The 16,392-nt window shown below is 37.2% G+C and overlaps 1 protein-coding gene across 2 annotated transcripts; it reads left to right on the top strand.

Moving 5' to 3' along the window:
• Positions 1-6,851: 6,851 nt before the first annotated feature.
• Positions 6,852-16,361, top strand: fgf1a (fibroblast growth factor 1a). Of its 2 annotated transcripts, XM_057850700.1 has the most exons (4): positions 6,852-7,251; positions 7,450-7,494; positions 11,240-11,343; positions 11,436-16,361. In XM_057850700.1, the coding sequence occupies exons 1-4, from the start codon at positions 7,152-7,154 to the stop codon at positions 11,625-11,627; spliced, it is 441 nt and encodes a 146-aa protein (XP_057706683.1). In that variant the 5' UTR covers positions 6,852-7,151; the 3' UTR covers positions 11,628-16,361. The 2 variants fall into 2 exon arrangements, with proteins under 2 accessions (XP_057706683.1, XP_057706685.1); XM_057850702.1 differs by lacking the exon at positions 7,450-7,494.
• The last annotated feature ends 31 nt before the right edge of the window (positions 16,362-16,392 follow it).

Raw genomic sequence — 16,392 nt, 5'->3', positions numbered from 1 at the left:
CAACTTCAGACCTTGACATGTACTGGTTTAAGCAGGGGAACCTTCTGAGCCATGCATGATTTCAAACCATGATTTCTTAATGTATGCACAAAAGTAACCTTGGAAAAGGTGGTCCCAGCTTTTTTCAGGTCATTAACCAACTCCTGTCGTGTAGTTCTGGGCTGATTCCTCACTTTTCTTAGGATCATTGGGGCTCCACTCTGATTGAGATTGACCATCATGTTTAGCTTCTTCATGTCTTCTTCAAATCATGCATTGTGATTCTCTCTCACAATGGACATCCACCTACGATGAAAATTTAAGAGTCCTCCATGATTTCTAAGTGGAAGAACTTTCAAAATAGCAGGGTGTTCAAATACTTACTTTCTCCACTGTAATTGTTAAAGAATTGCATGAAGAGCATTCTAATGAAGTTGAGCATCTCGTATGGCCGGCACAATCCCCAGACCTCAACATTATTGAGCATTCATGGTCAGTTTTAGAGATTCGATTAAGACGCTATAGGCCCTAAAAGAGTTGAAGGGTATTCCATCTGAAGAATGGCTTGAAATTTCTTTGGAAAGAATTCACAAGTTGTATGAATCAATACCTCGGAGAATTGAGGCTGTAATTCCCGCAAAAGGTGGCCCAACACCATATTAAATTAGTTTTTGTTGATTTTTTTTAAAGGTGTTACCAAGTGTTGTTTTTGGCAGCCATTTAATTTTTGTCTTAGTCTTTTGGACGAAAATACTTATTAGTCTTAGTCTTCATTTAGTTAGTTCGCTTCAAAATGTGTTCGTCTTTGTCTAGTTTTAGTCAAGGTTTTAGTCGACAATTCTCAAAATCTTTTCATCTATAAACTTCAACGCGAACGCTATGCTAACGCTACAGCTTAGTTTAGTGTGTGACGATAACTCAGAACAGACCTTTAAAGGTTTAAGCAACATTGCATAGTCAAGATAAAAAACAAAACTTAGCAAGCAGTACCTGACAAATGTTTCACAAAAGGAGCCTGGAATGGTCACACGCTTAAGCCTGTATGTGGGGCGAGGGAGGGGGGTGCAGCACGTCACATGAGTGACACAACCAAACACTACTAAATGTTTTCTAACTACACATACAATAAGAAAATATCACACATTGTGAATTTATGACGGAAACTATGGCGAATTTTCATCTCGTTCTCGTGTCGTCAAACGACAACTAGCATTCATCTCGTTATGTTTTAGTCTCCCAAGACACATTGTCAGCACGTCATCGTCATGAAAAAATTGTTCGTTGGCGAAATATTTGCGTTATCGTCATCGTTGACGAAAACAACACTGGTGTTACAATTATTTTGTCCAACCCCTGTAGCTTGATCATTTGTAGCGGGCCAATAAGAATAGGGTAGTTGGCCCCGGGCCGTAATTTGGACACCCCTGCTTTAGGTGAAATGTAATTGATTTTTTTAAAATGTGCACATAATATGCTAAATTGATCAATGTCCCTTGAATCCAGTCATAGCAGCAGACTGTGTAACAACAGCAAATCTCTCACCACCATGATAAAATTAGTGATTTACACCCCATGGCTACCCCAGACCTGAACACTATCGAGAACTGAATTTTGATTCATTCACCCTTTCACACAAAGGACAATTTCATTCAACAGAAAGACGGACGCATCGTTAGCAATGTTTGTTCCAGGCTCAGGTTATTATCATTCTCATGCCTCCTTAATATTTTTATATTTTCTTTTTTTTCCATAAAACTTTGCCTATTTTAAAAAATATTTTTTGCCATCTTTGTTAAAGGTTTACTTTTGCATTCAGTGTACACAAATCTCTGCTGCTGCTCTTTTGAATCACACACATAGAAATATATAAACAAATACTTTACTAATAACACACACTTGCCTCGTCTTGTTCCAAAAGGTGGCTTGCTTTCTTTCCTGTTCAACAAAATATGCAATAGAAAGAACAGACAAACTATCACCATCATGTCACATATAAGCTATTTTCATACAATCCACATATTCAGGAACACATAGGAACATGGATCACAACACAAACACACACGAAAAAAGCCTATTTTGATGCTCGATTGACTACAAGGTGACCAAAGCACTTATGTGCCACAAAGCTCACCAAGTAGCTCTTTGGGTTTAGTTTTTTTGTTTTTGTAAAATGAAACATGTAAAACTGTGAATAGAAATATAGGAGTCAAGTCTTTTTTCACACCAACTCTTTGTAAAAGTCATCAGCTGGCTTGAGCGGGAAAAGATTTGCACTAGGCTACAGTTTGGAAATCAATTTTGTACAAATTATATGCAGATGTTTGTAGACTTGTCAAGGGCAAATACAAGCTTTTTTTTTCTTGTACATACACTATATATACTGTATATCCCGTGTAAAGTCAAGGTAAATTTATTTTTTCTGTACTCTTGTTTTCCTCCTTTCCATCCCTTATTCTCGTTCGTCTTTCTTTGCTTGGTACCTCATCCATCCTAATGTATAAGGGCCTGTACACGCTGTAGTTGACATAAAAAAAAAACCGATGTAATTCTTTGTAAGTCACTGTTGAAGCACTAGTTCATCAAATTAAAGCGCTTTCCATCCTGGCATGTGAGCAGTTGATTTATTGAGTTTATTGAAATTAACTCAAGTACCGTAATTTTTTGGACTATAAGCCACTACTTTTTTCCCCTCATTTTGAATACTGCGGCTCAGAGTCCAGTGCGGCTTATTTGTTCATTTATTTGGGTTCATGGGTAACAATGTATTTGACAGTGGTGTCTTAAAGGGATCCTCTATTTTTAAGACAAGTAATTCTTAAAAGATAAATGTTAGTATGAGTTATAATAATTTGATATTAAAACCCCTCTTAATGTTTTTGTTTTAATAAAGTTTGTAAAATTATTTGAAGTGATAGGTCGCCATTCTTGTTACGTCGCAGTGCGTGAGGTCACTGGTCCCGTTGCCGAAATTCCAGCGTGTCACTCGTTAGCTTTCCCAACATGTCGTCAGTTCTACTCCTCCTATTTGAACCAGATCTGAAAAGTGAAGAGCAGGACAGCTCTGTCGGTCGTTCACAAGACGAGCGTCAGGGAAAAATGCGTGCAGCAAATACCTGATAAGACAAAAGTTGGGCAAAACTGGTGATGCGAGAGAGTCCTGTTGGGAGCGAGAGTGTATGCTGTCCGGTTTTATGAGCAGATATTCAAGGTAAGCATATTGCGCTTTCAAACTTATCCCAATATAATTATGTAGATGGTTAGCATCCAGAGCTGTCGTGTGCTTTACATACAGTACAGGCCAAAGAGCACACCTTGTGTAATCCATGTCATGTACATTGTAACGCGTGGTAGCTAGGATATGTGTATAAAAGTACCAAAAAGGGGAGAAGCTTCCACTATGCACATTTATTCACAAAAAATAATATTTCCATCTTGACTATTGTTTTATTATTATTATTTTATGACAATTGTTTAGTATGATTTGGGGAAAACTCCCACGAAGAATAGTCAACATAAAAGATATCAAGAGTAATAGTAATTTTTTACTCACTCGATAGATCCAGGAATTAGACCGATCCAATCGAAATTTACCAGCCGCGTCAGGCCGTCGATTCCACACTGATCCGAAAAGCTGCTGTTTGGGACCGACAAATCAAAAAAATGGACAGATCCGAAACCAATATTGCAGATGTGGTGGGACCGTCGGATCCAGAAAATAGACGGATCCCTTACTTGACTGAGGATCCAGGAAAAATGTTCGGGCGCCAGTTGTAACGCGTGGTGGGTAGGATACATGCATACAGGGACCAAAAAGGGGGAGAAGCTTCCACTTATGCACATTTATTCACTAAAAATAATAATTCCACCTTGACCACACACACTCCACTCCCCTTGTTTCCATTTGACTGGAAATTGCATCCAAAAGCAGCACATCGTGGCATTTTACTTCGCGAGTTTAGGCAGCAATAAGCTATTGTTGAACACGCAAGATACCAATGACGTCATCACTGCGAGCGCGCAAACCATGGCGCCAACTAAAGGTCAAAATATGGACTAAATATTATAAAATATTGCCATTGATTCAACATTTTATGTGTTTCTAACAACATATTTTAGTACAAGAGAACAATTGTGGTTTATTAGAGCCTACATGTATTTAAGTTAGAGGATCACTTTAATACTGTCATAAGACCGTCATAATACCGTATTGGCCTGACTATAAGATGGTGTTTTTTGCTTGAAAAAGAGGGGGTCGTCTTATATTCGCGGTCTAGACATTATACCCATTCGTGATGCTAGATGGCGCCAGATATCATTGAAGCGATGTTCTGTCATGACAGATCTCAGCTACTCACCCCATTCACGACTAGAGGTGTGCGAAATTTCCAATTCTTAGATTTTTCGCGATTCGGCAGTGGAAGATTCGAGAAAGATTCACAAACATCCAGATTCCGATTATTGAAATGTGTCAAGTAAAGCTTCCGCTGTCCGTAAAACACACTCAGTGCGCCGCGCGGTCTTCAGGACGCAATGAGGAACGGAGCGAGAGTAGCTAAACATCATACTTGTCTTTACCCGGCCCCTCGGGTAATGCCAATGCTCAACTCACGCCTCTAGCTCAACTCATGCCGCGAGATAAAAAAACAACAACATTCCTGACTGCTGCCGACAGCTGCTACTAAGTACGTCCACATAATGTTGCAGTAGATATCATATTTATATAGGACTAGATGCAAAATAGACTCGGTGGCGTTAGCAGCACATGTACAGAAAGCTAGATGCGGGCGTTAGTAAACGGCCGCCATCTTAAAGCAGTAGACTTCCCTGCAAGGCTGTTGTAGCGAACCTTCCAAGCAAACCTAATTAACTTTTTATCTAAAATACTCCTAAATCGGTAAAATATTGACTTGAATCAATCTTTAAAATAGTTTTAAAACTTTCACATTTCGAAAGTACACAAAAGGAAAATAATGGAATAACGGGAGCAATTTTAACAACTTTTAGAGTTGATTCGCAACATTAAATTAATTGAATGTAGTTTAAAGCTGCTGATACAGAATGGGGATTTGAGTATATTATTTATTGTTTTTAACTGTTAACTTGATACTGAAATAGTCGCTTTTTTTTTTTTTTTAAACAGTTTTTGTAACTAATGTACAAAACATTAAAAGCAGCTAATAGCGGGGAGGAGGGTGTCATCAATAATCGATTTATAATCGAATCATAGCCTCTGAATCGTAATCGAATCGTTAGGTGCCCAAAGATTCCCACCTTTATTCACGACGCTAGATGGCGCCAGATATCATTGAAGCAATGTTCTGTCATGACAGATCTTAGCTACTCTCAAGTTTAACCAGTTTGCATTATTTTATTGCGATGTTTTTCCTTATTCAGATTTGTTTCAAGACTACAGTTACAGTTAGACTTCACTTTGATGGTTAATGCAGTTATTGCAATTTTGTTTTATCACAATAGATTGGTTTATTTACATTTCAAAAACTAGAAGCCATTCATTTACAAATATGATTTCACTTTAGTTTATATATTTAAATGTTCAGATATTAAGATTTGAATGAGGCAAAATAACATGCTTTTTCTCTCAAATTGTTATCAAGGGCGGAGGTTTGGTCTCAACATTGGTAGGGACGCTATAACAGCATAACCTGCATGTAGACCTTTTGCTGGGGACGGGACATTAATAAGACCAAACAGATTGGGTACATTTCTCAAAAACAGCTGGTTCCTACGTAAAAATGAAAAAAGTTGTAAAAATTTACAACACATCAGTACTATATGAATGGGATACCATACGCGGTGCCCAGACTGCCGTTAGTACTACATCCAATTTTCTTTGGGTGGGCAGAGCGTGTGTCCCCCACCCAGAGGCGTAGCAAGGGTCCCCAGGGGCCCCAGACAACAAGCAACATGGGGCCCTTCAAGTGTGCGCAAGTAAGACAGTCAGTTGGACTTGGAGCAATAGAAGAAAGAATAGCAACACAAAAATACCGCCATCGGATTCAGAGGTATATACTTTTGTGTGAAATCAGTAGTCAGATTGGCCCTACAACCCACCAAATTCAAATTATTCCGTAAAAACCACTGATTGGTGGACTACCGACCGAAATGAGTATTAAATTTGCAAATAAAATTGTTTAGTATTATTTTAGATGCAAACATGTTATATTTTTCTTATAGAGTATTCGACGAGGAATAAGATAGACCCATTAATAGACTTTTTGGGAAAAATCACCATTTTTTTAAGTAGTCACATGAGTAATGAGGTGGCCTGTGAAACTCAACGTAATTCAACTCGGCAAGGACTTTCCAGAGAGTACTTGGTGAGTCACTCTTTAAACAATCATGTGGTATTAACAACTGATTGGACTTTTTTAAACATGTATAATTTACGTGACATGGTTCATGCTGATTGGGATTGATAACAGAATCATTAGAGAATCTGCCAAATGATTCCATGGTATTGAAATACTCCCTATACTTGTTGCTGCAACAGTGCAGTATAGCTGTGTGTGATAAATCTATTGGCCATATGGGGGCCCCTTCAGGCTGGGGGGCCCTAGGCAATTGCCTGGTTTGCCTAATGGGACGGGACGCCTCAATGCACCCCCACCCCCCTCCCTCCCCGGTTACGCCCCTGGAATGAATTAATGATTGATTTATCACTGAATTGGATAGATTAACCAGTGGATTTCTTTTGTAATTTATCAAATTTTGAGATTAAATGATGAAATCTAACATTTTCCAACCCCTCATAGGCTCAATGGATTAGACATCCATTGTTGTCAAAGCCACTGAAACGATCATTGGCTGTGCATGAGTAAATGACGCATTAATCAGTCAAATAATATTGCGATTAATCACTGAAATGGTTAGGTTGCAATGCATTCTAACACTGCCAGACCCTCCAAGTTCAAATGGATTGGACGTCTAGCGCCGTCATTAGCCGCCAACGTATATTGAAAAAGGCTTGGAATAGTGTAAAAATGTCCCTGTTCGTCCTCCGTACTTTCGGGAGGGCTCCACCTCGGGGACGTGCCTCCATCCGCACCAGTGTGCCCTCGTGCGCGCGCATGCACGCACCAAAAGATATAAATAAATAAATAAAATCAGACGTGGGAGCCCCTCCCACTTCGCCATTGGAGGCCCGTTCGAGGATGTCTTCTACCCGGCTGTACTGCATGAACGGCGGTCATCACCTCCAGATCCTGCCCGACGGAACGGTCTGCGGCCAGAGGGACGAAACGGACGTCCACGGTAAGCTTTCAACCAGAAAAGTGGTCTAATACAAAAGCTGCCTACAACGAATATGTTGTCCATTTGACATGTTGATGAACTATGCAAAAATTGATATATATATTTGAGGGAAAAAAAAAAAAAGATGATGCAATTCTACGCAAATGAAACTCTTCATATATAAATGGAAGTATGAGCATGGCAATTTTGTTTTTGTAGGTGACACTGGGTACCACATAGCACAGAGGGTTCCAGAACAAATTTGTAAGGTTTTTTTTTTATTAATTACTAAATACTTGTAAAAATTAGAATACATGCTGACATGCCGGAGTGAGACTTTGTAATGTATGAATGAACTCACACGTCAGAAACTTTCACTTCAAGGTTTGTGTCCTAAAATTGTGTTTTTGTAAATGTAGATCTTAAACCCTTCTTGCACAAATTATTATTATTATTATTATTTAAACATTCTCTCTTTTTAACCCACTCCTTCATTTGAGGGGCAAGTGAACAAATGTTCATTCACTTCTCCCAGTCAAAATGAATTGGACGTCTAGCGCCTTCAATAGCACTGAAAGATGTTTAAATGGGACGTCTGTTTCCGTCAATGGCATGCAATGAGTTAAATTACTATGGGTGAAAAAAAACTGAGTCTATTTGTTTTTATTCATTTTTATTCCATTAACTGACATTCTATTAACATTATACTTTAATTCATTAATTTAGATTTTATCAACATTTTAAAAAATCAATAAGTATACGTTTTAGGGTTTTAAGGGTTGAAGGTTTTTATTAGGGTTGTTCCGATCATGTTTTTTTGCTCCCGATCCGATCCAGATCGTTTTAGTTTGTGTATCTGCCGATCCCGATATTTCCCGATCTGATTGCTTTTTTTTGCTCCCGATTCAATTCCAATCATTCCCGCTAATTTTTCCCGATCATATACATTTTGGCAATGCATTAAGAAAAAAATGAATAAAACTCGAACGGACGAATATATACATTCAACATACAGTACATAAGTACTGTATTTGTTTATTATGACAATAAATCCTCAAGATGGCATTTACATCATTAACATTCTTTCTGTGAGAGGGATCCACAGATAGAAAGACTTGTAATTCTTAAAGGATAAATGTGATTTTGTTAGTTGTGACTAAATATTGTCATCTAGTGCATTTGTTGAGCTTTCAGTAAGTGATACTGTAGCCATGCCCAAATGCATGATGGGAAGTGCAACCATGACTGTGCGTAGTGCTACCAATTGATATATATTCTCTGCGTTGGGAAATAACATAGGGTGTTAAGAAAAAGATCAATTACTACCTTGCGTCGCACGTTATTTCTAATCGTAGGGAGAGGGATTGTAAGGCTTTAGCCAATTAAAAAAAGGCTCCAAATGCTGCCAAAATCACTCTACTCCTTTTAAGCTGCCTTTTAGCTCTCTATATAGGTAAAACGGCGCCATAACAGAATGAGCGCGACAATGCGTTAGTGGGTCGTGCAGCGCATGCATTAATTGCATTAAATATTTTAACGTGATACATTTTTTAAAAAATTAATTACGGCCATTATCGAGATAGATTTGACAACCCTACCTTAAGCCTAAACTAAAGACTCTGGATGAGAATAACATATTATGTCTGTAACGTTGAATACAATTGGAAAACGATTTAATTGAAAAATATGTATGTATTAAAAAAAGGCATGTCCGATATTTTTTTGCCGATTCCGATACTTTGAAAATGACGTGATTGATCGGGACATCTCTAGTTTTTATTACATTCATTGAAGAAAAAGTCACCACTATCTCTGTAGTGGTGTATTATTTTTCTAAAATAATATTATTTTTTTAAGCATTAACAGTTTAAAAAAAAAAAAAAGCTTACTTGCTGCTAAATGTAATACCATAGGCCGCAGGGTGGTAGCGACAATTTTCCATAAAAATGATAAAAACTAAAGGACTAAAGTGATCCCACATCTTTCGCCGTTAAGGGGACCAGAACCCGCCACGATAAGTGAAAAACCGCAATGTATCGCCCCCCCCCCCCACACCCCTCAAAAAAAAACATTTTCTGTGTGTTCAATGTATTTATTCAGATTTTGCGTTGGAAATATATAAATTTTAATAGATGGTTTTTAAGCACTTCAAATGTAATAATTACGATAAGTTTTAAACATCATGCTTTCCCTCCGAATTATTTTTAAACAAGAATAGAGTAGAACAATGCTCGTCTTTATTAAATGCTTCATTGAGAGAGTCCACTCAAATCCGCTCAAGCTGCTCACTTACAAACAAAGAGTTGCCACAGCAACTGTTTAATTGTTGCTGATGATTGATGCATGCGGCTCTTTGAAGCTTCGCTTCCAAGCATCTGTGCCAAGATCAAACATTAAACATCTATCAATCATCGTTAACTTTAATAAGCAACTCCAGTGCACTGCCTGACCAACAAAGATCAGCAGGAGGGAGAGTGAGACTACATGATTGGCTCTTGACTGCTCATCTGTATTTATTTATTCATTAATTAACAAAAAAAATCCGTGATGGACTGAGTCCGCGAACTAGCGAGGGCCCCGAGCACCAAGTGGTGCGAGAGCCATATTGTAATGAAAAGGATTATTGACAATTTGAAGGCCTTAGCATGCTCGAAAAAACACCACAATTTGCAGATACATAAAAGAAAATCATTGACCTCAAACCTGCATCAGAGGAGCCTTAAGACATGTGTTCAGGTGCCTGATGAAAAATATTGAGGTTTCGTTAAAGCAGAGGGGTCCAGACAGGAAAGTGAAAATGACCGTCACCATAAATTTTGAACACTAATAACTTGGCAAATATACAACATATCTGCGCCAAACTATTGGTTTGATGAGTTTTGATGGGTTATTTGCATCAACCCTAGTGCGCCTACTAGTGGCAACAAAAAGTCACTCATTTTACTTATACTGTACTTGTCCACTTCCTTTCAGGTTGGTCAGTGTAGTTACTAGACCTTTGTAATCCTATATTTTAAGGCCAGCACCACATGTCCGTGTCTGTTGCCATCACGATCCTTTCTTGCCATGATAAGGAAGTAGATTTCTTTAGGGACTTAGGCAGCTTATACAACCGCGAAATTTGGCACACTTTGTCGAATTGGCCCAATTAGAGGATTAATTCTGGTTTTGAATAAGGGCGTGGCTGCAAGGCTCAGTAGTGCCTCCTATTTTGTAGGACCCTCTTCTTTGGAAACTTTGTTTATTGGTCACATAAGTCATGACATAATTAAGTAACAAGATGTGAGCATTTTTTGTCCTTTTCCACCATATCAAAAGAACAAAACAAAAAACACACACACACACAAAAACCTCAACCCACCCAAAACCCAGGGCACATATCTCAAAAAAAAAACTAAATAAAAAACTATGATTATTTTCCCGTTTAAAAGGAAAAAAGGCACAGCTCAAGAAAAACTAATATTCCCAAAATATTGGGGGCAAAGTTCAAACATCCATACAAAGATGACATTCTGCGCTTTTAACATATACCAAAAAAGGGTTCCAGACGTCCTCAAAGGACTCAGCTGATCCACTGAGTGTCATGTAGGACCCTCTTCAATAGTTTTTTTTTCACCTAGGTGTGTGACTATTCCTCATCACAGGATATACAAAAACATCTCAGTCAGCCATGCCCACAACTCGTGTTTCCATCACAGGTTAGTTTCTCATGAGATGATGAGAGGGGGACGATCTGCCACCACCCTTAGCTGCGTGCCGTCTGAGTTGCGTAAAACTGTGAGGGCCCGTTCAGTCCTACTTGCAGACATACTTGATGGTTGCTTTTGGACATTTTTAAAGCAAAAAAAATCTCTTTTGTTATGATCTAGAATTTTCACCAAGTTTGGCAAAAAAATCAGGCCAAAATTTTTTTGTTCGAAATTTGTGTGTGACTGTGCGAGTCAGCAAATCTTTTTTATATCAATAGATTCCCTTTCTATTATTATCTGACATTTTCTGTACATGCCAGTTCTTTTGCAACTGAAAGCTGTGGCTCCAGGTGTGGTGGTAATCCAAGGGCGAGAAACGGGAACATATTTAGCCATGAATGAGGACGGCCGCTTGTACGCATCGGTGAGTCCTTCAACTCGGATACCAGATCATTTAACATTCTAATGACATTTTATTGAAATGACTTTAGACATTGATGGCATATCATTTCTCAGCCGTCTGTAAATGACGAGTGTCACTTCCTGGAGAGGCTGGAGGAGAACCACTACAACACATACCAGTCCCACAAGTATCGGGAGAACAGCTGGTACGTGGCATTGAAGAAAAATGGGAAACCTAAGCTGGGGCCCCGGACGCACATTGGACAAAAGGCTATCTTCTTCCTCCCTCGACGGCTGACGCACTGAAGCGACAGCATCTATCCGTCGAGGTCTGCTCACCAAAGATGGCCCTGTGACTGACTGGCGACCAGTCCAGGGTTTATGCTGCCTTTTGCCCCAAAGCAGCTTTTGACAGGGCGGCAGCTTGTGTTCGTCGACTGCTTATTCTAACAAAACTACTGCAATCTGTTGAATATAGTGTCAATTGCACCATTCAGGAAGATGTTTCCAGCACTTTTGAAATATTAATAGTATGGTTCATCGGTCTAACACATGCATTCTCGTGTATTCTTTAAAAACATATCAACTTATTCATAATTATTATTAAATATATAATAGTTAGCATAATCACTTAGCAAATGCTAATTAGATAGCTGCTAACATAGACGCCATATACATATAGGCATATTTACAACATGCTGATATAAAATTAAACTTTATTATAACGCATTTGAAACCCTAACCCTAGTTTGAAACCCTAATTATAAATCCTAAACTGAATTTTGGAACCCTAGTTCCGAACCGTAATGCTAGGTTGAAAACCAATTTAGAAACCCTTGCCTTAATTCAACCCACTGCAAAATTTTAAAACCTGATCAAATAAGCCCAAACCATAAATTTCAAACTGTAGTTTGGAACCCTAATCCTATTTTGAAACCCAATTTAGAAACCTTATCCAGGTTTGAGACGGTAATTTGAAACCCTAATGCAATCTTGAAACCCTAATTTGAAGACCTAAACTGGTTTCAAATGCTAATCTGAAACCCTAGTTTAAAACCCTACTTCGTAACTAATACCCAATTTATAAACCCTAGCCCTGGTTTTGAAACGGTAATGCTAAACATTTAACACTGGCTTTAACCCACCAATTTGAAAATCTGATTCTGGTTTTAAACGCTAATATGAAACCCTAACACTAGTTTGGAACACTAATCCTATTTTGAAACCCTAATTTGAAGCCCTAAACCTGGTTTCAAATGCTAATCTGAAACCTTAGTGTAAAACCCTACTTCAAAAGTAATAGCCAATTTATAAACCCTGGCCCTGGTTTTGAAACGGTAATGCTAAACATTTAACACTGGTTTTACACAGTAATATGAAACCCAAATACTAGTTTGAAATTCTAATCCTAGTTTGAAACCCTAATCCAATTTTAAAGTCTTAACGCTGGTTTGAACCAATTTGAATATTTTATCGTGGTTTTAAACACTAATATAAAACCCTAACACTAGTTTGAAACCCTAATTTGATACCCTAACCATAGTTTGAAACCGTAATCCAATTTTAAAGCCCTAACCCTGGTTTTAAATGCTAATATGAAGTTTGAAACCCTAATTTGATATTGTAACCCTAGTTTGAAACCCTAATGCTATTTTAAAGCCCTAACCCTGGTTTTAAACACCAGTTGGAAAACCTAAATTGAAACCCTAATTTTAAAACCCTATTTCGAAATAGTTACCCAATTTACAAACACTAGTTTTGAAACTAATTCTAAACATCTAACGATGGTTTTACATGCTAATTTGATAACCTAACCCTAGTTTGAAACCGTAATCAAATTTTAAAGCCCTAACCCTGGTTTTAAATGTTAATATGAAACCCTAATACTAGTTTGAAACCCTAATTTGATATCGTAACCCTAGTTTGAAACCCTAATGCTATTTTAAAGCCCTAACCCTGGTTTTAAACACCAATTTGAAAACTTGATTGTGGTTTTAAATGCTAATATGAAACCTTAACACTAGTTTGAAACCCGAATTTGATATCCTAACCCTAATTTGAATCCCTAATCCTATTTTAAAGCCCTAACTCTGGTTTTAAATGTTAATATGAAACCCTAACACTAGTGTGAAACCCTAATTTGATACCCTAACCCTAATTTGAAACCCTAATCCTATTTTAAAGCCCTAACCCTGGTTTTAAACACCAATTTGAAAACCTAAGTCTGGTTTTAAAACGCTAATTTCAAACCCTGACACTAGTTTGGAACCCTAATCATATTTTGAAACCCTACTTCGAAACCCTACCAAGGTTTAAAACCGTAATTTGAAACCCTAATCCTATTTTAAAGCCCTAACCCTGGTTTTAAACACCAATTTGATAACCTGATTATGGTTTTAAATGCTAATATAAAACCCTAACACTAGTTTGGAACACTAATCCTATTTTGAAACTCTACTTAGAAACCCTACACAGGTTTAAAACGGTAATTTGAAACCCTAATTCTATTTTGAAACCCTAAACCTGGTTTCAAATGCTAATCTAAAACCTTAGTTTAAAACCCTACTTCAAAAGTAATACCCAATTTATAAACCATAGCCCTGGTTTTGAAACAGTAATGCTAAACATTTAAGTCCTAACGCTGGTTTTAACCACCAATTTGAAAACTTGATCGTGGTTTTAAACACTAATATGAAATTGAAACCCCAATTTGATACCCTAACCCTAGTTTGAAACCGTAATTTGATATCGTAACCCTAGTTTGAAACCCTAATGCTATTTTAAAGCCCTAACCCTGGTTTTAAACACCAATTTGAAAACCTGATCCTGGTTTTAAACGCTAACGTGAAACCCTAACATTAGTTTAAAACCATAATCCTACTTTAAAGACCTAACCCTGGTTTTAAACGCTAATATGAAACCCTAACACTAGTTTGAAACCCAAATCCTATTTTAAAGTCCTAACTCTGGTTTTAAACCCAAATTTGAAACCCTAACACTAGTTTGGAACCCTAATCCTATTTTGAAAACCTACTTAGAAACCCTACCAAGGTTGGAAACCATAATTTGAATCCCTAATTTGAAGCCCTAAACCTGGATTCAAATACTAAATTGAAACCCTAGTTTTAAAACCCTATTTCGAAATGAATACCCAATTTACAAACACTAGTTTTGAAACTAATTCTAAACATCTAACGATGGTTTTATGTGCTAATTTGATACCCTAACCCTAGTTTGAAACCGTAATCCAATTTTAAAGCTCTAACCCTGGTTTTAAATGCTAATATGAAACCCTAATACTAGTTTGAAACCCTAACTCGATATCGTAACCCTAGTTTGAAACCCTAATGCTATTTTAAAGCCCTAACCCTGGTTTAAAACACCAATTTGAAAACCTGATCCTGGTTTTAAACGCTAATATTCAATTCAATTCAATATGAAACCCTAATCCTATTTTGAAGCCCTAACCCTGGTTTTAAACACCAGTTTGAAAACCTAAATCTGGTTTTAAACCCTAATATGAAACCCTAACACTAGTTTGGAACCCTAATCCTATTTTGAAACCCTACTTAGAAACGCTACCAAGGTTTGAAACCATAATTTGAAACCCTAATCCTAATTTTAAAGCCCTAACCCTGGTTTTAAATGCTAATATGAAACCCTAATACTAGTTTGAAACCCTAATTTGATATCGTAACCCTAGTTTGAAACCCTAATGCTATTTTAAAGCCCTAACCCTGGTTTTAAACACCAATTTGAAAACCTGATCCTGGTTTTAAATGCTAATATGAAACCCTAACACTAGTTTGAAACCCTAATCCTATTTTAAAGCCCTAACCCTGGTTTTAAACACCAATTTGAAAACCTGATCGTGGTTTTAAACGCTAATATGAAGCCCTAACCCTGGTTTTAAACGCTAATATGAAGCCCTAACTCTGGTTTTAAACACCAGTTTGAAAACCTAAATCTGGTTTTAAACCCTAATTTGAAACCCTAACACCAGTTTGAACCCTAATCCTATTTTGAAACCCTAAACCTGGATTCAAATACTAAATTGAAACCCTAGTTTTAAAACCCTATTTCGAAATTAATACCCAATTTATAAACACTAGTTTTGAGACTAATTCTAAACATCTAACGATGGTTTTACATGCTAATATGAAACCCAAATCCTGTTTTGAAACCCTAATCCTATTTTAAAGCCCTAACCCTTGTTTTAAACACCAATTTGAAACCCTAGTACTGATTTTAAACACTAATATAAACCTTTACACTACTTTGAAACCCTAACCCTGGTTTTAACCGCTAATTTGAAACCTTAATCCTAACTTTAAAGACCAATTTGAAAAACACCACTTGGTTTTCACCACTAGTTTTAAACCATAAACCTGGTTTTCACTGCTAATTTGAAACCCTAACCCTGGTTTTAACCCAATTTGAAAGCCTAATCCTATTTTGAAGCCCTAACCGAAATTTTGAACACCAATTTGATATACTAATCCTGGTTTGAAATATTTACTAATAGTGCAGCAATTTAACTGAAGTTGTGAACCATTTAAGTAATACGTTTACAGCACTTTTGAAATGTTTATAGTATGGTACACCTGCATCAACTCTATCTATGTAGCATCCCCACTCAGCTCAATGCTAAGCTGCTACTTGCTAACAATGCCTCACTACTTGAATAGCTAACACGACTAATGAAACTTGTTAACATTGTAAAATGATTTTTTTTTTAACGTGACATTTTAATGAACGTATGTTTACTAACATTAAATAAATTGGAAGGCCAACTTCTACTAAAATTGGAGGAATGTAGCTGATTATACTGTCAACTAGTGGCCTTTGTAGGAATTGCAATAAAAAATGAATTATGAGTTTCAGTGTAAACTGAATAAATGAATGGTATAGTTGTCTATCACTGGTTTATGCAAACAATACTATCGTGAAGTTCTGTTTTTTGTGTGTATTAATAACTGTATGATGTATTAATAACTGACATTTCAAATAAAAAGTATCTTTATACCACAGTTTTGTATTGAGACAGTTTGGAAAAATGACAGCACACAGA

Source organism: Corythoichthys intestinalis, chromosome 11, assembly GCF_030265065.1.
Source record: "Corythoichthys intestinalis isolate RoL2023-P3 chromosome 11, ASM3026506v1, whole genome shotgun sequence".
In the NCBI taxonomy this organism is placed as follows: Eukaryota; Metazoa; Chordata; class Actinopteri; order Syngnathiformes; family Syngnathidae; genus Corythoichthys; species Corythoichthys intestinalis.
The sequence above is the reverse complement of the archived record's forward strand: the minus strand, read 5'-3'. Positions and strand labels throughout refer to the sequence as shown.